Source organism: Salvelinus fontinalis, chromosome 9, assembly GCF_029448725.1.
Source record: "Salvelinus fontinalis isolate EN_2023a chromosome 9, ASM2944872v1, whole genome shotgun sequence".
Classification (NCBI taxonomy): domain Eukaryota; kingdom Metazoa; phylum Chordata; class Actinopteri; order Salmoniformes; family Salmonidae; genus Salvelinus; species Salvelinus fontinalis.
Genome location: NC_074673.1, coordinates 6211918 through 6237021, shown reverse-complemented (window position 1 = coordinate 6237021; position 25104 = coordinate 6211918). Strand labels below are relative to the sequence as shown.

The 25104-nt window shown below is 49.5% G+C and overlaps 1 protein-coding gene across 1 annotated transcript in view; it reads left to right on the top strand.

The window, feature by feature from the left end:
• The window catches only part of LOC129861970 (1-phosphatidylinositol 4,5-bisphosphate phosphodiesterase zeta-1-like), a 47299-nt gene that overhangs the window by 6935 nt on the left and 15260 nt on the right, over positions 1-25104 (top strand). Inside the window, exons 5-8 of the mRNA XM_055933205.1 lie at positions 14367-14526; positions 15489-15605; positions 16187-16359; positions 23509-23635. Coding sequence (XP_055789180.1) covers positions 14367-14526; positions 15489-15605; positions 16187-16359; positions 23509-23635 — 577 coding nt within the window. The remainder of the gene's footprint in view (positions 1-14366; positions 14527-15488; positions 15606-16186; positions 16360-23508; positions 23636-25104) is intronic.

The window sequence follows — 25104 nt, the reverse complement described above, 5'->3', positions numbered from 1 at the left end:
TCAATCATGTCCATGCTCAGTTTGTGCTGTTGAAGCTCCGGCAGAGGAGATCAATAAAGTCCTTTCGCTTTGTGAACTCTGCCAAAGCTGAACTCTGTCAGACGGAACTGAAACTTGTTCAGTAAGTGTAGACGGTGTCTAAGCTTGTGCCTGAGCCAGCTCACAAGATATATGCCCCTGGTCTGATTGAGTGACTTTTCTCCACTGAGGAAAGAGAAACAGAGTTTATATTACACAGCTCATTGCAGATTGCAGCACAGAAAACAGATACAATTTAAAAAATTTATAAAAAAATATATAATAATAAAAAATAAAATAAAAAATAGATAAACTTAGTGCTCGATTCAATCAGATCCGCTTTAACCAACATCCACATGGCGGTTGTTTTGGCGATGTCAGAGGTGGAACTGCGTTAGAGCTGTCAAATCCGCAAGTGGCTCCTGGCATTATACCTAATGCGGACATTGGCTACACGGAGTCGCGTGAACCGAAATCTCATACAGCCTTGTTCACAAGTTGGAACAGTGGAATGTTCGATGTGATCTACACCTCCGTTAAGAGGATAGAAACATGAATTAATTAGGTTAATGATTTTTCAATTTGAGCCTAATAATTATTTCTGTATTCCTACACTTTTTCCTTCTGAGCGGCTAACGCGAGTGGGGACGGATACGGCTTCGTGACAGCTCCAGCTCAGTTCCACCTCCGACACCACCAAAACAACATCAGCTATGCAGGTGTCTGCCTTCGCGGTGGTTAACGTTTGATCTGATTGAATCTAGGCCTTAGATGAGATCCTCTGGGCTGTCCAATCTCACACTCCATCCGGGGAAATCAATGGATGAGATCGTCTGAAAAGGTCTACCACACGAACAGCGTTTAAATAGTTCAGTTGGGTGTGTCCCAAATGGAACCCTGGTCTGCAGTAGTGCACTATATAGGGAATATGGCTCTGGTCACTAGTAGTTCACTATATAGGGAATAGGGCTCTGGTCACTAGTAGTTCACTATATAGGGAATAGGGCTCTGGTCACTAGTAGTTCACTATATAGGGAATAGGGCTCTGGTCACTAGTAGTTCACTATATAGGGAATAGGGCTCTGGTCACTAGTAGTTCACTATATAGGGAATAGGGCTCTGGTCACTAGTAGTTCACTATATAGGGAATAGGGCTCTGGTCACTAGTAGTTCACTATATAGGGAATAGGGCTCTGGTTACTAGTAGTTTACTATATAGGGAATAGGGCTCTGGTCACTAGTAGTTCACTATATAGGGAATAGGGCTCTGGTCACTAGTAGTTCACTATATAGGGAACAGGCCTCTGGTTACTAGTTGTTCACTATATAGGGAATAGGGCTCTAGTCTGCAGTAGTGCACTATATAGGAATTAGGGCTCTGGTCTGCAGTAGTGCACTATATAGGGAATAGGGCTCTGGTTACTAGTTGTTCACTATATAGGGAATAGGGCTCTAGTCTGCAGTAGTGCACTATATAGGGAATAGGGCTCTGGTCTGCAGTAGTGCACTATATAGGGAATAGGGCTCTGGTCTAAAATAGGGCTCTGGTCTAAAGCAGGGCACTATATAGGGAATAGGGCTCTGGTCTAAAGCAGGGCACTATATAGGGAATAGGGCTCTGGTGTAAAGTAGGGCACTATATAGGGAATAGGGCTCTGGTCTAAAGCAGGGCTCTGGTCTAAAGCAGGGCACTATATAGGGAATAGGGCTCTGGTGTAAAGTAGGGCACTATATAGGGAATAGGGCTCTGGTCTAAAGCAGGGCACTATATAGGGAATAGGGCTCTGGTCTAAAGCAGGGCACTATATAGGGAATAGGGCTCTGGTCTAAAGCAGGGCTCTGGTCTAAAGCAGGGCTCTGGTCTAAAGTAGGGCTCTGGTCTAAAGCAGGGCTCTGGTCTAAAGTAGGGCTCTGGTCTAAAGCAGGGCTCTGGTCTAAAGTAGGGCTCTGGTCTAAAGCAGGGCACTGGTCTAAAGCAGGGCACTATATAGGGAATAGGGCTCTGGTCTAAAGCAGGGCACTATATAGGGAATAGGGCTCTGGTCTAAAGCAGGGCACTATATAGGGAATAGGGCTCTGGTCTAAAGCAGGGCACTATATAGGGAATAGGGCTCTGGTCTAAAGCAGGGCACTGGTCTAAAACTCTGGTCTGGGCAGGAAGGAGACTGGTACAGGCTGCCTGCTGGTGATGACTGTCTGATAGGGCAGGAAGGAGACTGGTACAGGCTGGCTGCTGGTGATGACTGTCTGATAGGGCAGGAAGGAGACTGGTACAGGCTGCCTGCTGGTGATGACTGTCTGATAGGGCAGGAAGGAGACTGGTACAGGCTGCCTGCTGGTGATGACTGTCTGATAGGGCAGGAAGGAGACTGGTACAGGCTGCCTGCTGGTGATGACTGTCTGATAGGGCAGGAAGGAGACTGGTACAGGCTGCCTGCTGGTGATGACTGTCTGATTAGAGGACAGAGGTTTTGTATGTGTGTGTGTGTGTGTGCGCGTGTTTGTGTGTGTTTATGTGTGTGTATATGTTTGTTTGTGTGTGTGTGTGTATATGTTTGTGTGTGTGTGTGTTATAGACGTATTAAAGAAGTCATCGTTGGTTATTATGCATGACTGTGTGAGAATATGATTTAATGTACATTTCAATCATACATTTTTACGTATTTTGAGGAATATATAATATAATTAAGTGGAATGCATAGGTTTGAATGGGTGTAGAGCTTGATCTGAGTTCTCAGCCCCTTACTCATACACGGTCACTCAGTCGTCATGTGATCTGAGATGAGTTCCCAGCCCCTTACTCATACACGGTCACTCAGTCGTCATGTGATCTGAGATGAGTTCCCAGCCCCTTACTCATACACGGTCACTCAGTCGTCATGTGATCTGAGATGAGTTCTCAGCCCCTTACTCATACACGGTCACTCAGTCGTCATGTGATCTGAGATGAGTTCCCAGCCCCTTACTCATACACGGTCACTCAGTCGTCATGTGATCTGAGATGAGCCGTACTTAGTGTGACAGACAGTCATGTACGGCCAGTCCTAGCATATATGGTGTCACAACATATACACTAATATTAGGTTTCCTCCAGACGTGACGCTTGGCCTTCAGGCAAAAGAGTTCAATATTGGTTTCATCAGACCAGAGAATCTTGTTTCTCATGGTCTGAGAGTCTTTAGGTGCCTTTTGGCAAACTCCAAGCGGGAGTTTCATGTGCCATTTACTCAGGAGTGGCTTCCGTGTGAACACTCTACCTTTAAGGCCTGATTGGTGGAGTGCTGCAGAGATGGTTGTCCTTCTGGAAGGTTCTCCCATCTCCACAGAGGAACTCTAGAGCACTATTGTGTTACTATTATTATTACACACAAATGATCATGTTACTAAATCACTCTGGCTCACTAGAAATGTTGTCAAAACGATTGTAGGCTAACTGACTCATCGAACTGTAAGTTGCTCTGGATGAGAGTGTCTGCTGAATGACTGAAAGGGGAAATGTAGCCTGCATGAAAGCTGCTCCATGGTGTGATAATAATAGTAATAATCATTTAGTGGGTGCTTATTTTTGTCCTGTTCCACACATATACAAGTGTGTTTTGTAGGCATGTGTGAACAGGAAATGTTTTTTTTTGCACCCTCGTAGAGTGGGGTCACGGCCGACTCCCCCCGAGACACCCTCGTAGAGGGGGGTCACGGCCGACTCCCCCCGAGACACCCTCGTGGAGGGGGGTCACGGCCGACTCCCCCCGAGACACCCTCGTAGAGGGGGGTCACGGCCGACTCCCCCCGAGACACCCTCGTAGAGGGGGGTCACGGCCAACTCCCTTAGACACCCTCGTAGAGTGGGGTCACGGCCGACTCCCCTTAGACACCCTCGTAGAGTAGGGTCACGGCCGACTCCCCCTTAGACACCCTCGTAGAGTGGGGTCACGGCCGACTCCCCCTTAGACACCCTCGTAGAGTGGGGTCACGGCCGACTCTCCCTTAGACACCCTCGTAGAGTGGGGTCACGGCCGACTCCCCCCCCCCGAGACACCCTCGTAGAGTGGGGTCACGGCCGACTCCCCCCCCCGAGACACCCTCGTAGAGTGGGGTCACGGCCGACTCCCCCCCCGAGACACCCTCGTAGAGTGGGGTCACGACCGACTCCCCCCCCCGAGACACCTTCGTAGAGTGGGGTCACGGCCAACTCCCTTATACACCCTCGTAGAGTGGGGTCACGGCCGACTCCCCCTGAGACACCTTCGTAGAGTGGGGTCACGGCCGACTCACTTAGACACCCTCGTAGAGTGGGGTCACGGCCGACTCCCCCTCGAGACACCTTCGTAGAGTGGGGTCACGGCCGACTCACTTAGACACCCTCGTAGAGTGGGGTCACGGCCGACTCCCCCTCGAGACACCCTCGTAGAGTGGGGTCACGGCCGACTCCCCCCCCCGAGACACCCTCGTAGAGTGGGGTCACGACCGACTCCCCCCCCCCGAGACACCCTCGTAGAGTGGGGTCACGGCCGACTCCCCCTGAGACACCTTCGTAGAGTGGGGTCACGGCCGACTCACTTAGACACCCTCGTAGAGTGGGGTCACGGCCGACTCCCCCTCGAGACACCTTCGTAGAGTGGGGTCACGGCCGACTCACTTAGACACCCTCGTAGAGTGGGGTCACGGCCGACTCCCCCTCGAGACACCCTCGTAGAGTTGGGTCACGGCCGACTCCCCCTCGAGACACCCTCGTAGAGTGGGGTCACGGCCGACTCCCCCTCGAGACACCCTCGTAGAGTGGGGTCACGGCCGACTCCCCCCCGAGACACCCTCGTAGAGTGGGGTCACGGCCGACTCCCCCCCGAGACACCCTCGTAGAGTGGGGTCACGGCCGACTCCCCCCCGGGACACCCTCGTAGAATGGGGTCACGGCCGACTCCCCCCCGGGACACCCTCGTAGAGTGGGGTCACGGCCGACTCCCCCCCGAGACACCCTCGTAGAGTGGGGTCACGGCCGACTCCCCCCCGAGACACCCTCGTAGAGTGGGGTAACGGCCGACTCCCCCCCGAGACACCCTCGTAGAGAGGGGTCACGGCCGACTCCCCCCCGAGACACCCTCGTAGAGAGGGGTCACGGCCGACTCCCCCCCGAGACACCCTCGTAGAGAGGGGTCACGGCCGACTCCCCCCCGAGACACCCTCGTAGAGAGGGGTCACGGCCGACTCCCCCCCGAGACACCCTCGTAGAGTGGGGTCACGGCCGACTCCCCCCCCGAGACACCCTCGTAGAGTGGGGTCACGGCCGACTCCCCCCGAGACACCCTCGTAGAGTGGGGCCACGGCCGACTCCCTCCCGAGACACCCTCGTAGAGTGGGGTCACGGCCGACTCCCCCCCGAGACACCCTCGTAGAGTGGGGTCACGGCCGACTCCCCCCCGAGACACCCTCGTAGAGTGGGGTAACGGCCGACTCCCCCGCGAGACACCCTCGTAGAGTGGGGTCACGGCCGACTCCCCCTTAGACCATATTATATTATATTATATAGAGAGCCTTCAGAAAGTATTCAGACCCCTTGACTTTTTCCAAATTTTTTCACGTTACAGCCTTATTCTAAAATGTATTAAATAAATAAAAAATCCTCAGCAATCTACACACAATACCCTATAATGACAAAGAAAAAAAATAATATATATATACATTTTAGCAAATGTATAAAAATTAAAAAAAGAAATACCTTATTTACATAACTATTCAGACCCTTTACTATGAGACTCGAAATTGAGCTCAGGTGCATCCTGTTTCCATTGATCATCCTTCAGACGTTTCTCCAACTTGATTGGAGTCCACCTGTGGTAAATTCTATTGATTGGACATGATTTGGAAAGTCACACACCTGCCTATATAAGGTCCCACAGTTGACAGTACATTTCAGAGTAAAAACCAAGCCATGAGGTTAAAGGAATTGTCCGTAGAGCTCCGAGACAGGATTGTGTCGAGGCACAGATCTGGGGAAGGTTACCAAAAAAATTTACGCAGCATTGAAGGTCCCCAAGAACACATTGGCCTCCATCATTATTAAATGGAAGAAGTTTGTAACCACCAAAGCTCTTCCTAGAGCTGGTCACCCGGCCAAACTGAGCAATCGGGGGAGAAAGGCCAGTAAAAGGCACATGACAGCCCGCTTGGAGTTTGCCAAAAGGCACCTAAAGGACTCAAAGACCATGAGAAATAAGATTCTCTGGTCTGATGAAACCAATATTGAACTATTTTGCCTGAAGGCCAAGCGTCAAGTCTGGAGGAAACCTGGCACCATCCCGACGGTGAAGCATGGTGGTGGCAGCATCATGCTGTGGGGATGTTTTTCAGCGGCAGGGACTGGGAGACTAGTCAGGATCAATGCAAATATGAACAGAGCAAAGTACAGAGAGATCCTTGATGAAAACCTGCTCCAGAGCACTCAGGACCTCAGACTGGGGCGAATGTTCACCTTCCAACAGGACAACGACCCTAAGCACACAGCCAAGACAACACAGGAGGCTTCAAAGACAAGTCTCTGAATGTCCTTGAGTGGCCCACCCAGAGCCCGGTCTTGAACCTGATCAAACATCTCTGGAGAGACCTGAAAATATCTGTGCAGCGACGCTCCCCATCCAACCTGACAGAGCTTGAGAGGATCTGCAGAGAAGAATGCGAGAAACTCCCCAAATACACGTGCCAAACTTGTAGCGTCATACCCAAAACAACTTGAGGCTATAATCAATGCCAAACGGGCTTCAACAAAGTACTGAGTAAAGGGTCTGAATACTTATGTAAACATTTCTAAAAACCTGTTTTAGCTTTGTCATGATGGGGTATTGTGATGTCATTATAGGGTATTGTGATGTCATTATGGGGTATTGTGTGTAGATTAATGAGGGGGGGGGATTAATACATTTTTGAATAAGGCTGTAACCTAACAAAACGTGGAAAAAGTCAAATGATTTCCAAAGGCACTGTAATGTTACCCAGACGTTAGAGAGCAGAGTGCTTGAGGAAGGATTGTCGTAACCACGGATTTGAAAGGTATGAAATTCAAAGTGAAAGGTATGTGAGTCTATTTTACTGGTGGAGGAGATTCCACTATCCCATATGTATTGGCTCTGGATGCTTCAGGATATCATATATTTTCAGTTCGCACAGCATTGTTTGTATATGGTTATGGAACCAAGATGGCGTTTGAAAAATACCAAACCACAGTTTCTTAACTCTCAACACATTGCTGCTCATTAAGTGAAACCAGAGTTCTGTGATATTGTCTTTGATTTTAAAACGGAGCATACATATAAGTGATTTAACATCCGGAGCTGTTGGGTGTTTCTTTCTACCATCGCTACGTGTGTGTGTTGTTGACTGACTGTGTGGGGATATGAACTCAATGATTTTCTACATACATAATATTATTGGTAATACAATGGGACACCGTTATAAACCCTGTATTGACAAAGATATTCAACAATGGGCGTGGCAGAAAGATTTATCCAGAGTATAAAGTACAAGGTTAATAATATATAATAATATATAATATGCAATTTAGCAGATGCTTTAATCCAAAGCGATTTACATTCATGCGTGCATACATTATACATACGGGTGGTCCTGGGAATTAAACCCACTATCTTGCAGTTGCTCTTTAAGTTATTTGTTTTTCCTAAAGTTTAACAGATTATAAGTAAAACTACTACTGTCTTGTAGTGTTGTCAGGTGTTATAATTTTTTTTTCGTGAGATGTTTTAACCCTCCCCCCAGAAACACATCTGTACCTGCCCCCCCACACCCTCCCCCCAGAAACACAGCTCTACCTGCCCCCCCACACCCTCCCCCCAGAAACACATCTCTACCTGCCCCCCCCACACCCTCCCCCCAGAAACACATCTCTACCTGCCCCCCCACACCCTCCCCCATAAACACATCTCTACCTGCCCCCCCCCACACCCTCCCCCCAGAAACACATCTCTCCCTGCCCCCCCCACACCCTCCCCCCATAAACACATCTCTACCTGCCCCCCCCACACCCTCCCCCCATAAACACATCTCCACCTGCCCCCCCCACACCCTCCCCCAGAAACACATCACTACCTGCCCCCCCCACCCCCCCCAGAAACACATCTCTACCTGCCCCCCCACACCCTCCCCCCAGAAACACATCTCTACCTGCCCCCCCAAACCCTCCCCCAGAAACACATCTCTACCTGCCCCCCAACACCCTCCCCCCAGAAACACATCTCTACCTGCCCCCGCCCCCCCAACATCCTCCCCCCAGAAACACATCTCTACCTGCCCCCCCACACCCTCCCCCAGAAACACATCACTACCTGCCCCCCCCACCCCCCCCAGAAACACATCTCTACCTGCCCCCCCCACACCCTGCCCCAGAAACACATCACTACCTGCCCCCCCACACCCTCCCCCAGAAACACATCACTACCTGCCCCCCCCACCCTGCCCCAGAAACACATCTCTACCTGCCCCCCCACACCCTCCCCCCAGAAACACATCACTACCTGCCCCCCCCACACCCTCCCCCCAGAAACACATCTCTACCTGCCCCCGCCCCCCCACCAGAAACACATCTCTACCTGCCCCCGCCCCCCACACCCTCCCCCAGAAACACATCTCTACCTGCCCCCCCACACCCTCCCCCCAGAAACACATCTCTACCTGCCCCCGCCCCCCCACACCCTCCCCCAGAAACACATCTCTACCTGCCCCCCCACACCCTCCCCCCAGAAACACATCTCTACCTGCCCCCCCCAAACCCTCCCCCAGAAACACATCTCTACCTGCCCCCCCCCACACCCTCCCCCCAGAAACACATCTCTACCTGCCCCCGCCCCCCCACACCCTCCCCCAGAAACACATCTCTACCTGCCCCCCCACACCCTCCCCCCAGAAACACATCTCTACCTGCCCCCGCCCCCCCACACCCTCCCCCAGAAACACATCTCTACCTGCCCCCAACACCCTCCCCCAGAAACACATCTCTACCTGCACCCGCCCCCCCAACATCCTCCCCCCCAGAAACACATCTCTACCTGCCCCCCCACACCCTCCCCCAGAGACACATCTCTACCTGCCCCCCCACACCCTCCCCCCAGAGACACATCTCTACCTGCCCCCCCACACCCTCCCCCCAGAAACACATCTCTACCTGCCCCCCCACACCCTCCCCCAGAGACACATCTCTACCTGCCCCCCCACACCCTCCCCCCAGAAACACATCTCTACCTGCCCCCCCAAACCCTCCCCCAGAAACATCTCTACCTGCCCCCCCCACACCCTCCCCCCAGAGACACATCTCTACCTGCCCCCCCACACCCTCCCCCCAGAAACACATCTCTACCTGCCCCCCCACACCCTCCCCCAGAAACACATCTCTACCTGCCCCCCCACACCCTCCCCCAGAAACACATCTCTACCTGCCCCCCCACACCCTCCCCCCAGAAACACATCTCTACCTGCCCCCCCACACCCTCCCCCAGAGACACATCTCTACCTGCCCCCCCCCACACCCTCCCCCCAGAAACACATCTCTACCTGCCCCCTCCACACCCTCCCCCCAGAAACACATCACTACCTGCCCCCCCACCCAGAAACACATCACTACCTGCCCCCCCACACCCTCCCCCAGAAACACATCTTTACCTGCCCCCCCACACCCTCCCCCCAGAAACACATCTCTACCTGCCCCCCCACACCCTCCCCCAGAAACACATCACTACCTGCCCCCCCACCCAGAAACACATCTCTACCTGCCCCCCCACACCCTCCCCCAGAGACACATCTCTACCTGCCCCCCCCCACACCCTCCCCCCAGAAACACATCTCTACCTGCCCCCTCCACACCCTCCCCCCAGAAACACATCACTACCTGCCCCCCCACCCAGAAACACATCACTACCTGCCCCCCCACACCCTCCCCCAGAAACACATCTTTACCTGCCCCCCCACACCCTCCCCCCAGAAACACATCTCTACCTGCCCCCCCACACCCTCCCCCAGAAACACATCACTACCTGCCCCCCCACCCAGAAACACATCTCTACCTGCCCCTCCACACCCTCCCCCAGAAACACATCTCTACCTGCCCCCCCACACCCTCCCCCCAGAAACACATCTCTACCTGCCCCCCCACACCCTCCCCCCAGAAACACATCTCTACCTGCCCCCCCACACCCTCACCCAGAAACACATCTCTACCTGCCCCTCCACACCCTCCCCCCAGAAACACATCACTACCTGCCCCCCCACACCCTCCCCCAGAAACACATCTCTACCTGCCCCCCCCACACCCTACCCCAGAAACACATCTCTACCTGCCCCCCCCCACACCCTCCCCCAGAAACACATCTCTACCTGCCCCCCCACACCCTCACCCAGAAACACATCTCTACCTGCCCCTCCACACCCCCCCCCCAGAAACACATCACTACCTGCCCCCCCACACCCTCCCCCAGAAACACATCTCTACCTGCCCCCCCCCACACCCTCCCCCAGAAACACATCTCTACCTGCCCCCCCCCACACCCTCCCCCAGAAACACATCTCTACCTGCCCCCCCCACACCCTCCCCCAGAAACACATCTCTACCTGCCCCCCCCCCACACCCTCCCCCCAGAAACACATCACTACCTGCCCCCCCACACCCTCCCCCCATAAACACATCTCTACCTGCCCCCCCCCCACACCCTCCCCCCAGAAACACATCTCTACCTGCCCCCCCACACCCTCCCCCAGAAACACATCACTAACTGCCCCCCACACCCTCCCCCCAGAAACACATCTGTACCTGCCCCCCCACACCCTCCCCCCAGAAACACATCACTACCTGCCCCCCCAGAAACACATCTCTACCTGCCCCCCCACACCCTCCCCCCAGAAAAACATCTCTACCTGCCCCCCCACACCCTCCCCCCAGAAACACATCTCTACCTGCCCCCCCCACACCCTCCCCCCAGAAACACATCACTACCTGCCCCCCCCACACCCTCCCCCCAGAGACACATCACTACCTGCCCCCCCCCACACCCTCCCCCCAGAAACACATCTCTACCTGCCCCCCCCACACCCTCCCACCAGAAACACATCACTACTTGCCCCCCCCCACACCCTCCCCCCAGAGACACATCACTACCTGCCCCCCCCACACCCTGCCCCCCCCACACCCTCCCCCCAGAAACACATCTCTACCTGCCCCCCCCACATCCTCCCCCCAGAAACACATCACTACCTGCCCCCCCACCCATAAACACATCTCTACCTGCCCCCCCAACATCCTCCCCCCAGAAACACATCACTACCTGCCCCCCCCCACACCCTCCCCCCAGAAACACATCACTACCTGCCCCCGCCCCCCCACACCCTCCCCCCAGAAACACATCTCTACCTGCCCCCCCACACCCTCACCCCAGAAACACATCTCTACCTGCCCCCCCACACCCTCCCCCAGAAACACATCACTACCTGCCCCCCACACCCTCCCCCCAGAAACACATCACTACCTGCCCCCCCCCACACCCTCCCCCCAGAAACACATCTCTACCTGCCCCCCCCACACCCTCCCACCAGAAACACATCACTACTTGCCCCCCCCCACACCCTCCCCCCAGAGACACATCACTACCTGCCCCCCCCACACCCTCCCCCCAGAAACACATCACTACCTGCCCCCCCCCCCACACCCTCCCCCCAGAAACACATCTCTACCTGCCCCCCCCACATCCTCCCCCCAGAAACACATCACTACCTGCCCCCCCACCCATAAACACATCTCTACCTGCCCCCCCAACATCCTCCCCCCAGAAACACATCACTACCTGCCCCCCCCCACACCCTCCCCCCAGAAACACATCACTACCTGCCCCCGCCCCCCCACACCCTCCCCCCAGAAACACATCACTACCTGCCCCCCCCACACCCTCACCCCAGAAACACATCTCTACCTGCCCCCCCACGCCCTCCCCCAGAAACACATCACTACCTGCCCCCCACACCCTCCCCCCAGAAACACATCTGTACCTGCCCCCCCACACCCTCCCCCCAGAAACACATCTGTACCTGCCCCCCCACACCCTCCCCCCAGAAACACATCACTACCTGCCCCCCCAGAAACACATCTCTACCTGCCCCCCCCCCACACCCTCCCCCCAGAAACACATCTCTACCTGCCCCACACCCACACCCTCCCCCCAGAAACACATCTCTAACTGCCCCCCCCAAACCCTCCCCCCAGAAACACATCTCTACCTGCACCCCCAAACCCTCCCCCCAGAAAACGGAACACATCGTGTTCGTGAGAGTCTCGTCTTTCCATAAAAGGGGTAATAATAGTTTTGTAGGCCAAATGGTTCAGACGCTACATACGACTTTGGGATGTCTCATTGTCAAAAAACAGATATCTCTAGCAAACTCACAGATTTTTATGGGGATATATTCGCAACATTTTCAAAGATTTTACTGAGTTGCAATTTAAATAAATTCAAATTTAAATAAATTTAAATAAATCCCTAATGCATGGATGTCACATGACTGGGAATACAGATATGCGTATGTTGGTCACAGATATCTTTAAAAAAAAGTAGGGGTGTGGTTCAAAAAACTGCAGTCAGTTCAAGACCTTGGTGAGGATGACGAGCACGCAGATGAGCTTCCCTGAGACGGTATCTGACAGTTTGTGTAGAAATTCTACGGTTGTGGAAACCCACAGTTTCCTCACCTGTCCGGGTGGCTGGTCTCAGATGATCCCACAGGTGAAGGAGGTGAAGGATGTGGAGGTCCTGGGCTCCTTCTCTGGTTCCCCCCTCCCTAGCCCCCAGCCCTCCCTCTCCGGTTCCCCCCTCCTTACTTCCCCCACCAAAATAATAAAAAAGAAATACAAATAATAAGGAACCATTTTCAGACCTTCATAGTTTAGTTAGTAGACCTGATGTTAAGGTGGGTAATGAAGAAAAAAGAAAGAAACAAGTAAATATTACAGAATGTAAACAGTCAAATAGACACTTCTAGCTGCAGGAGCACTAGCTCTTAATCCATTGGCAGAATTTATTATCAGAAAAATGGTTTATGTTCCTACAGGTTTATTTATTTATTTATTTAACATTTATTTAACCAGTTAGGCCAGTTGAGAACAAGTTCTCATTTACAACTGCGACCTGGCCAAGACAAAGCAAAGCAGTTCGACACATACAACAACACAGAGTTACACATGGGATAAACAAACATACAGTCAATAACACAATAGAAAAGTCTATATACAGTGTGTTGAAGTGTAGTAAGATTAGGGAGGTAAGGCAATAAATAGGTCATAGTGGCGAAATAATGACAATTTAGCAATTAAACACTGGAGTGATATATGCGCATAAGATGAATGTGCAAGAGGAGATACTGGGGTGCAAAGGAGCAAAAAAATAAATAACAATATGGGGATGAGGTAGTTGGGTGGGCTATTTACAGATGGGCTGTGTACAGATGCAATGATCGGTTAGCTGCTCTGACAGCTGATGCTTAAAATTAGTGAGGGAGATATGAGTTTCCAGCTTTAGGTGAATTGTGGATGGCCAGATTATGCCTATCTGCTAAAGTGAAATAGATCTGCTTGTTTTTTCTTGTCATACAATGAATGTCCCACACCTTAATATGGTGTTTACTATTTACAATCGGTAGAAAACAAGTCCATTAATTCATTGTCAGCTAAAGAAAGCCACGATAAGGCCATGGGCGTGGAAACTTAAACATTTTCTTTGTTAAAACGTTTTCTTGACTGTCTGTTTCCCGCTGAGACAGACCAGATATGTGGATTATGTCTCTGGGTTGACAGGAGCTGAAATATAAAATCCTGATTAAGAACAAAAAGCTCAGTCCTCAGAGTGAGCCAGAGACAGAGGACAGGAGGGAGAGAGACTCAGAGGACAGGAGAGAGAGAGACTCAGAGGACAGGAGAGAGAGAGACTCAGAGGGGGAGGACAGTGAGGAAGAGGATGACGATGAGGATGAGGAAGAGGAGCCTAATCTCAAAACAAAGCACCGTTCCAAATTGAAACGGTCAGGGAAAAAAGTAAGTCAGGGTTCTTAATGAGGTATGATATCAGGTATTGTACACTGGTATACTAGATTAGAGGACACAGAGAAACTGTTCCTGTACAGCTCCCTATAAACACTAGCACTAAAGCACGGTCAGTGAGGTTAGACATATGCAGAGATTGTCCCGCCCTAACCTTAATCCTAACTCTAACCCTAGAGCTTAATTTCCACTCCCCAGCTCAACCCTAACCCTAGCCACAACCTTAACCTCTCTCTCTTTCTCTCTCTGTCTCTTCCTCCCCCCCCCCCCGAAGAGGAAGAAGGCAGCAGTAGTTGCTGAGTCTCTATCTAACCTGGTGGTCTACACCAAGTCGGTGAAGTTCCACAGCTTCAGCCATGCCAGAGAACACCAGCAGTACTATGAGAATAGCTCTCTGGGGGAGAAGAAGGCTCACAAGCTGGTCAAGACCTCAGGTTTTGTACCTTGGAAGACTTACCAAATTAGTGTTTCAAACTGCACATTGGGGGGGGGGGGGATATCTAGCAATGTATGAAATGTTGAACACAGGCAGCAGTAAAAGCAGGAGTTGAGTGTCTCATATTCATACTGCTAGTGAAAAGGAAAAAAGACTGTTGAGATTTGAATGAAAAGAGACTGTTGAGATTTGAATGAAAAGAGACTGTTGAGATTTGAATGAAAAGAGACTGTTGAGATTTGAATGAAAAGAGACTGTTGAGATTGGAATGAAAAGAGACTGTTGAGATTTGAATGAAAAGAGACTGTTGAGATTTGAATGAAAAGAGACTGTTGAGATTTGAATGAAAAGAGACTGTTGAGATTGGAATGAAAAGAGACTGTTGAGATTCGAATGAAAAGAGACTGTTGAGATTGGAATGAAAAGAGACTGTTGAGATTTGAACGAAAAGAGACTGTTGAGATTTGAATGAAAAGAGACTGTTGAGATTGGAATGAAAAGAGACTGTTGAGATTTGAATGAAAAGAGATTGTTGAGATTCGATTTCAAAGCACAATCAGTAAACAGGTCATTGTGCTACGGCGTGGAGATAGAGTGGAGGGGAATGACGCATTGAGAGATGAGTTATGATGGATTTCACTTAACAGCCATTATCAGCCTCTTGTTACTCTAATGGCTCCTTGATGTGACAAAGCCTACGTATAATGCTGCAAGGACACCCTGTCCCCGAACGAGTAGTACCAATTTAAATCAGCCGTTTGTGACAAACGCTTATCCTTCGTCTTCACCGAATCTGATAAGGAGGTCACATGATGACCGTAACTTCTAGTTGATGTGATGCTAATGGAGTTACCGTGTACTTTCCTCGTCTTTCTAGTCTCCTCGTGTCATTTTAGTTCACATAGCAGTCCATCGTATCCAGAGAAACGTACAACAACCACACATTCTCTCATCCCTCAGCTCCAGATTTCATCCAGCACAACATGGTGTTTATCACCAGGATCTACCCGGCAGGATCTAGAACCATGTCCTCCAACTACAACCCTCAGGGGTTCTGGAATGTGGGCTCACAGCTGGGTAGGTGGACAGAAAACGTTTTTTTGAATGAGCTTCCTGTTCACACCCAGAACTTCTTGAAATGCCAATTAGAATGCTAATGGTCTTTGGACCGCTTTTGGTGTGATCGTTATTTCTTGCCGTGTTTAAATGTGAGAGCTTGGGTGAATGCGATCTTCAATTCATTCATTATGGAAAATAAACTTGACGTTTAATTTGAGAATAGTCAAAAAACATTAAAAAAATAAAATGTTTTTCTGGCACAGACCTTCAGTTCATATTCCTTTCATGACATCTTTGTTTCTTTGGTAAAACTGAGATTATGACAACATCATTTTAATTGCTTGAAGGCAGAAGGAGATGAAACCCCTTTGTCATTATATTTGACATCAATAAACAAATCAAATTCTATTCAAAGACCCCTGGCTGTGCTTGGTAATGTTGAACTGTAAGGAAATACATTGAATGTTTAAATTTTTTGTTTTTGTAGTCCAATCCCAGTCTAATCTAGGTTGACGGAGAGCTGGAGAATGTAATCTGTCTGGTCTTGTCTGTGCCCGTGTGGCAATGCTGACATTCTGTCATCTGGACTCTTCTTACAGTGGCTTTGAACTTCCAGTCGTTGGGCCTGCCCATGGACCTGAACAACGGGCGTTTCCAGGACAACGGTGGCTGTGGTTACGTCCTCAAACCCCTCTTCCTCAGAGTCAATCAGTGGGGCTTTAATCCGAACAGTTACCGTCACAACCTGAAGCCAGCACACCTACTGCTGAAGGTACTAGAACTGAGTGATGCAATGATGTGGGGGTGTGAGTGGGGAGGGGGTGTTGTGGGGGGAGGGGGTGTTGTGGGGGGAGGGGGTGTGTGGGGAGGGGAGGGGGTGAATGTGGGGGGAGGGGGTGTTGTGTGGGGGGGGGGGGGGGGGTGAATGTGGGGGGAGGAGGTGTTGTGTGGGAGGGGGTGTTGTGTGGGAGGAGGTGTGTGGGGAGGGGAGGGGGTGTTTTGTGGGAGGGGGTGAATGTGGGGGGAGGGGTGTCCATCCTATCTGGAACATTTATCTCTGCCTTTACCTCTACCTTACTGCTTCTCTAACTTACTGCTTCTCTAACTTACTGCTTCTCTAACTTACTGCTTCTGTACCTCTAACTTACTGCTTCTGTACCTCTAACTTACTGCTTCTGTACCTCTAACTTACTGCTATTGTACCTCTAACTTACTGCTATTGTACCTCTAACTTACTGCTATTGTACCTCTAACTTTTTGGTGTTACGTTACAACATCCACTTCCACAGCAACATAGATAGACTAAAACACATTATCTCTGCGAAGTCAAAGACCAGTTTCAGTTTGTTAGTCATCACGCTCTGGCCGCCCGGTCTACATTAGCACACTCAAGGAGAATACTCCACAGACTCCAATTAAACGTTGTCCTTTTTGTACTGAATATTTAAACAAGCTGCTCTAGCGCACGAGAAAGAGAGATGCTTGTAGGTTTTATTCAGAAGACACTGTACCATTCTAAATACACTCAAAGGTCAAGCGCAGTGGAATGCATTCCAAATACAAATCAAATCAAAGTTTATTTGTCACGTGCGCCGAATACAACAGGTGTAGTAGACCTTACAGTGAAATGTTTACTTACAGGCTCTAACCAATAGTGCAAAAAAGGTATTAGGTGAACAATAGGTAAGTAAAGAAATACAAACAACAGTAAAAAGACAGGCTATATACAGTAGAGAGGCTATATACAGTAGAGAGGCTATATACAGTAGAGAGGCTATATACAGTAGAGAGGCTATATACAGTAGAGAGGCTATATACAGGAGAGAGGCTATATACAGTAGAGAGGCTATATACAGGAGAGATGCTATATACAGTAGAGAGGCTATATACAGGAGAGAGGCTATATACAGTAGCGAGGCTATATACAGTAGAGAGGCTATATACAGTAGAGGCTATAACAGTAGAGAGGCTATATACAGTAGAGATGCTATATACAGTAGAGAGGCTATATACAGGAGAGATGCTATATACAGTAGAGAGGCTATATACAGGAGAGAGGCTATATACAGTAGCGAGGCTATATACTGTAGCGAGGCTATATACTGTAGAGGCTATATACTGTAGCGAGGCTATATACTGTAGAGGCTATATACAGTAGAGAGGCTATATACAGTAGCGAGGCTATAACAGTAGAGAGGCTATATACAGTAGAGAGGCTATATACAGTAGAGAGGCTACATACAGTAGAGAGGCTACATACAGTAGCGAGGCTATATACAGTAGCGAGGCTATAACAGTAGAGAGGCTACATACAGTAGAGAGGCTATATACAGTAGAGAGGCTACATACAGTAGAGAGGCTATATACAGTAGAGAGGCTATATACAGTAGAGGCTATATACAGTAGAGAGGCTATATACAGTAGCGAGGCTATATACAGTAGAGAGGCTATATACAGTAGAGAGGCTACATACAGTAGAGAGGCTACATACAGTAGCGAGGCTATATACAGTAGCGAGGCTATAACAGTAGAGAGGCTACATACAGTAGAGAGGCTATATACAGTAGAGAGGCTACATACAGTAGAGAGGCTATATACAGTAGAGAGGCTATATACAGTAGAGGCTGTATACAGTAGTGAGGCTATATACAGTAGCGAGGCTATATACAGTAGAGAGGCTATATACAGTAGAGGCTACATACAGTAGAGAGGCTACATACAGTAGCGAGGCTATATACAGTAGCGAGGCTATAACAGTAGAGAGGCTACATACAGTAGAGAGGCTATATACAGTAGAGAGGCTATATACAGTAGAGAGGCTACATACAGTAGAGAGGCTATATGCAGTAGAGAGGATACATACAGTAGAGAGGCTATATACAGTAGAGAGGCTACATACAGTAGAGAGGCTACATACAGTAGCGAGGCTATATACTGTAGTGAGGTTATATACAGACACCGGTTAGTCAGGCTGATTGAGGTAGTATGTACATGTAGATGTGGTTAAAGTGTCTATGCATATATGATGAACAGAGAGTAGCAGTAGCGTAAAAGAGGGGTTGGCGGGACACAATGCAAATAGCCCGATTAGCCAATTTGCGGGAGCACTGGTTGGTCAGGCCAATTGAGGTGGTATGTACATGAATGTACGACTATGCATTTATGACAAACAGAGTAGCAGCGTAAAATAGGGGTTGGGGGGGGGGGTCCTAGACTTGGCACTCCGGTACCGCTTGCCATGCGGTAGTAGGGAGAACAGTCTATGACTGGGGTGGCTGGGGTCTTTGACAATTTTTAGGGCCTTCCTCTGACACCGCCTGGTGTAGAGGTCCTGGATGGCAGGCAGCTTAACCCCAGTGATGTACTGGGCTGTACGCACTACCCTCTGTAGTGCCTTGCGGTTCGGAGGCCGAGCAATTGCCGTACCAGGCAGTGATGCAACCAGTCAGGATGCTCTCGATGTTGCAGCTGTAGAACCTTTTGAGGATCTGAAGACCCATGCCAAATCTTTTTAGTTTCCTGAGGGGGAATAGGCTTTGTTGTGCCCTCTTCACGACTGTCTTGGTGTGCTTGGACCTTACCTAGTTTGTTGGTGATGTGGACACCAAGGAACTTGAAGCTCTCAACCTGCTCCACTACAGCCCCGTCAATGAGAATGGGGGCGTGCTCGGTCCTCCTTTTCCTGTAGTCCACAATCATCTCCTTAGTCTTGGTTAAGTTGAGGGAGAGGTTGTTATTCTGGCACCACCCTTCCAGGTCTCTGACCTCCTCCCTATAGGCTGCCTCGTCGTTGTCGGTGATCAGGCCTACCACTGTTGTGTTGTCTGCAAACTTAATAATGGTGTTTAAGTCGTGCCTGGCCATGCAGTCGTGGGTGAACAGAGAGTACAGGAGGGGACTGAGCACGCACCCCTGGGGGGTTCCAGTGTTGAGGATCAGAGTGGCAGATGTGTTGTTACCTACCCTCACCACCTGGGGGCGGCCTGTCAGGAAGTCCAGGATCCAGTTGCAGAGGGAGGTGTTTAGTCCCAGGATCCTTAGCTTAGTGATGAGCTTTGAGGGTACTATGGTGTTGAACGCTGAGATGTAGTCAATGAATAGCATTCTCACTTAGGTGTTCCTTTTGTCCAGGTAGGAAAGGGCAGTGTGGAGTGCAATAGAGATTGCTTCATCTGTGGATCTGTTTGGGCGGTATGCAAATTGGAGTGGGTCTAGGGTTTCTGGGATAATGGTGTTGATGTGAGCCATTACCAGCTTTTTAAAGCACTTCATGGCTACAGACGTGAGTGCTATGGGTCTGTAGGCATTTAGACAGGTTTTCTTTGTGTTCTTGGGCACAGGGACTATGGTGGTCTGCTTGAAATATGTTGGTATTACAGACTCGGTCAGGGACAGGTCGAAAATGTCAGTGAAGACACCTGTCAGTTGGTCAGCACATGCCTGGAGCACACGTCCTAGTAATCTGTCTGGCCCAACAGCCTTGTGTATGTTGACCTGTTTAAAGGTCTTACTCATGTCGGCTACGGAGAGCGTGATCACACAGTCCTCCAGAACAGCTGATGTTCTCATGCATGCCTCAGTGTTGCTTGCCTCGAAGCGAGCAAAGAAGTGATTTAGCTCGTCTGGTAGTCTCGTGTCACTGGGCAGCTCGCGGCTGTGCTTCCCTTTGTAGTCTGTAATAGTTTGCAAGCCCTGCCACATAAGACGAGTGTCGGAGCCGGTGTAGTATGATTCAATCTTTGCCCTGTATTGATGCCTTGCCTGTTTGATGGTTCGTCGCAGGGCATAGCAGGATTTCTTATAAGCTACCTTGAAAGCGGCAGCTCTACACTTTAGCTCAGTGCGAATGTTGCCTGTAATCAATGGCTTCTGGTTGGGGTATGTACGTACAGTCACTGTGGGGATGACGTCTTCGATGCACTTGTTGATAAAGCCAGCGACTGATGTGGTGTCCTCCTCAATGCCATCAGAAGAATCCCGGAATATGTTCCAGTCTGTGATAGTAAAACAGTCCTGTAGTTTAGCATCAGCTTCATCTGACCACTTTTTATAGACTGAGTCACTGGTGCTTCCTGCTTTAATTTTAGCTTGTAAGCAGGAATCAGGAGGATAGAGTTGTGGTCGGTTTTACCAAATGGAGGGCGAGGGAGAGCTTTGTACACGTCTCTGTGTGTGGAGTACAGTTGATCTAGAATTTTTTTCCCTCTGGTTGCACATTTAACATGTTGATAGAAATTAGGTAGAACTGATTTAAGTTCCCTGCATTAAAGTCTCCGGCCATTAGGAGCGCCGCCTCTGGGTGAGTGGTTTCCTGTTTGCTTATTTCCTTACACAGCTGACTGAGTGCGGTCTTAGTGCCAGCATCTGTCTGTGGTGGTAAATAAACAGCCACGAAAAGTATAGATGAAAACTCTCTGGGCAAATCGATATGTAAACAAGCTGCTCTAGCGCACGAGAAAGAGAGATGCTTGTGGGTTTTATTCAGAAGACACTGTTCCATTCCAAATACACTCAAAGGTCAAGCGCAGTGGAATGCATTTTGTTTTGAATTCTCAAAGTATTTTAATTCCCAGTTTATGTGTAGAGGTCTAAGGGGCAATATGCATATTTATAAACTCGGTAGTTTGCGTCCTGGATGTTGATTGGCTGAAAGCTGTGGTATATTTAAGCAATAAGGCACGTGTGGTATATGGCCAATATACCACTGCTAAAGGCTGTTCTTAGGCACAACGCAATGCAGTGCCTGGAAACAGCCCTTAGCTCTGGTATATTGCCAATATATCACAGACCCCCCCGTGCCTTATTGCAATTATAAACTGGTTACCAACGTAATTAGAACAGCAAAAATAAACGTTTTGTCATACCTGAGGTATACAGTCTGATGTACCACGGCTGTCAGCCAATCAGCATTCAGGGCTCGAACCACCCAGTTTATAGCAGACAATATCCCATGGGTATGACGTAGAATGACCTGTTTACTGCTCTAATTACGTTGGTAACCAGTTTCTAATAGCAATAAGGCACCTCTGGGGTTTGTGGTATTATACACAGCTAATTGTATATGTATATGCTGTATCCAGGCACTCTGCATTGCGTTGTGTGTAAGAACAGCCTTTAACCGTGCTATATTATCCATACGCCACACCCCCTTCGGGCCTTATTGCTTCAGTAGACTAAATTAGATTCCCCCTGCGCATGAAAAATACATGTCATCTCTAATCAGAGGAAACAAAAGCACCTTTATGTATCAACAATATCATCCTTCTGGTCTGTCACTCCACTCCAGGGGAAAGCCTTCTAGAAAGCCTCCTGCTTTCAAGTCCAGTGGAATCAGATTTATAAATAGAATATGTTCACTTATAAATAGGGATGCTGCTGTGTTGAATAATTCAACTAGAAGAGGTAAGAAAAAAAAACCTTGCTTACTTTTCAACTCTTATGGATCTATTTTTTTTCATACTGTTTTTACCAATCTATTTCTTAACAATCGGTTTCCTTGAGCAGGAGAATGGACTTTACTGACCCAATCTGAGTGAGTTTTGGGATTCTGTATAATTACCCCCCCCCCACCCCCCAATAAACCCATAGTCATGCATAGTTCCACTTTACCCTAAATCAATGAGTCATGGGTCAGTCCATCACACAGTGATTTAACTGATGTACAGTCCCACACATGTTCCACTAGCCTGGTAATTACCGGACTGATGATCAAACCTCACAATACCTATGGCATCACCATGAGGCCATGAGGCAGTTGGGGGGGGGGTCATTGACTTCCCATTTCCTGAGTGAGGCGGATCCATCGGTGCCAGGCAGGCATATCCAGATAACTGCACGCAGGTTTGTCTTTGATCAGGGTTGGGCATAGGGACGAGAGAAGGTGGAGAGAGCGGACTACAGATAAGCCTGCCAGACTGGTGTAATTAAACTTCTACTTCCCTCCTCCCTCGGTTCTCTCCCCCATACCCACTCCTAGTGCTGATGTATCCCTGGCCCCAGACCCCGAGGCAGGCAGAAGAACACACGCCCCATCCGATTGGAACATTTACATCCTCATTGAAAAGCAATGAGAAAAAAAATTGAATTTGGAATTCAGGAAGGAAACTGAAATTCCAATGTCTGTCTGTCTACCACCTGTCTGTCTGTCTGTCTGTCTACCACCTGTCTGTCTGTCTGTCTGTCTGTCTGTCTGTCTGTCTGTCTGTCTACCACATGTCTGTCTGTCTGTCTGTCTGTCTACCACATGTCTGTCTGTCTACCACATGTCTGTCTGTCTGTCTACCACCTGTCTACCAACTGTCTGTCTCTGTCTGTCTGTCTACCACATGTCTGTCTGTCTCTGTCTGTCTGTCTGTCTACCACATGTCTGTCTGTCTACCACATGTCTGTCTGTCTGTCTACCACATGTCTGTCTGTCTGTCTACCACCTGTCTACCAACTGTCTGTCTGTCTACCACCTGTCTACCAACTGTCTGTCTGTCTACCACCTGTCTACCAACTGTCTGTCTGTCTGTCTACCACCTGTCTACCAACTGTCTACCAACTGTCTGTCTGTCTACCACCTGTCTACCAACTGTCTGTCTGTCTGTCTACCACCTGTCTACCAACTGTCTGTCTGTCTACCAACTGTCTGTCTGTCTACCACCTGTCTACCAACTGTCTGTCTGTCTGTCTGTCTGTCTACCACCTGTCTGTCTTACACCATGGCATGCTGGGTTCAACCGTCTCTGGGGTCACAGAGACAGCAATAATGTCAGGTGCTCAGAGGGAAAAACACTAACAGCTCCTGTCCCTCTGTCCCTCTGTCTCTGTCCCCCTGTCTCTGTCCCTCTGTCTCTGTCCCTCTGTCTCTGTCCCTCTGTCTCTGTCCCTCTGTCTCTGTCCCTCTGTCCCTGTCTCGATCTCTGTCTCTTGTGTGAAGGTTATCAGTGGCTCCAACCTGCCTGTCCCGCGGAGCGGCAAGGCCCTGGACCCCTTCGTACGCGTGGAGATCCACAGTGTCCACTCAGACTCCTGCAGGAGACACACAGACACTGTCAGACACAACTGTGAGTTCTCCAAGCGACTGGCCCACGGATTCAATATGATCACCCCTTTTTCCATCTATGCACCTTTTTAAAAGGCAATGTTTCCTTGTTCGTAGAGACCGCACTCACGGTAAACGTTGCATAAGTCAGATCAATCGGAAATTACCTTAGAAATGTAAATTGCGCTATGACGCGGATCTCCCGCGGTCCGGATTGAATCTACGTAATGGTAACCGAGCAACTGTGTGTGGTGAAGCATAGACAGAGACGAGTACACATGAGAGGCACCGCGACTCAGACGTGGTTAGATTGGAGTGTGAGTGAGTCCTGTTACAAAGAGGCATGAACAAACATGACGGCGAAGCAAACAAAACTAGAGTATGTGGAGGAACCTATGACAGTCAAGGTCTGGAAATAGACAATCAAAGTCTGGAAAAGACAGTCAATGTCCGGAAATAGACAGTCAATGTCTGGAAATAGACAGTCAATGTCTGGAAATAGACAGTCAATGTCGGGAAATAGACAGTCAATGTCGGGAAATAGACGGTCAATGTCCGGAAATAGACGGTCAATGTCTGGAAATAGACAGTCAATGTCGGGAAATAGACGGTCAATGTCGGGAAATTGACGGTCAATGTCCGGAAATAGACAGTAAATGTCGGGGAAAGACAGTCGATGTCGGGAAATAGACAGTCAATGTCTGGGAAAAGACGGTCAATGTCTAGAAATAGACAGTCGATGTCTGGAAAAGACAGTCGATGTCTGGATATAGACGGTCAATGTCAGGAAATAGACAGTCAATGTCTGGGAAAAGACGGTCAATGTCTGGAAATAGACAGTCGATGTCTGGAAAAGACAGTCGATGTCTGGATATAGACGGTCAATGTCAGGAAATAGACAGTAAATGTCTGGAAAAGACAGTCGATGTCTGGATATAGACGGTCAATGTCAGGAAATAGACAGTAAATGTCGGGGAAAGACAGTCGATGTCGGGAAATAGACAGTCGATGTCAGGAAATAGACAGTCGATGTCTGGAAAAGACAGTCGATGTCTGGAAAAGACAGTCGATGTCGGGAAATAGACAGTCGATGTCTGGAAAAGACAGTCGATGTCGGGAAAAGACAGTCGATGTCTGGAAATAGACAGTTAATGTCTGGGAAAAGACAGTCAATGTCGGGAAATAGACAGTCAATGTCGGGAAATAGACAGTCAATGTCGGGAAATAGACAGTCAATGTCGGGAAATAGACAGTCGATGTCGGGAAATAGACAGTCGATGTCGGGGAAAGACAGTCGATGTCTGGATATAGACGGTCAATGTCTGGAAAAAGACAGTCGATGTCTGGATATAGACGGTCAATGTCAGGAAATAGACAGTAAATGTCGGGGAAAGACAGTCGATGTCGGGAAATAGACAGTCGATGTCAGGAAATAGACAGTCGATGTCTGGAAAAGACAGGCGATGTCTGGAAAAGACAGTCGATGTCGGG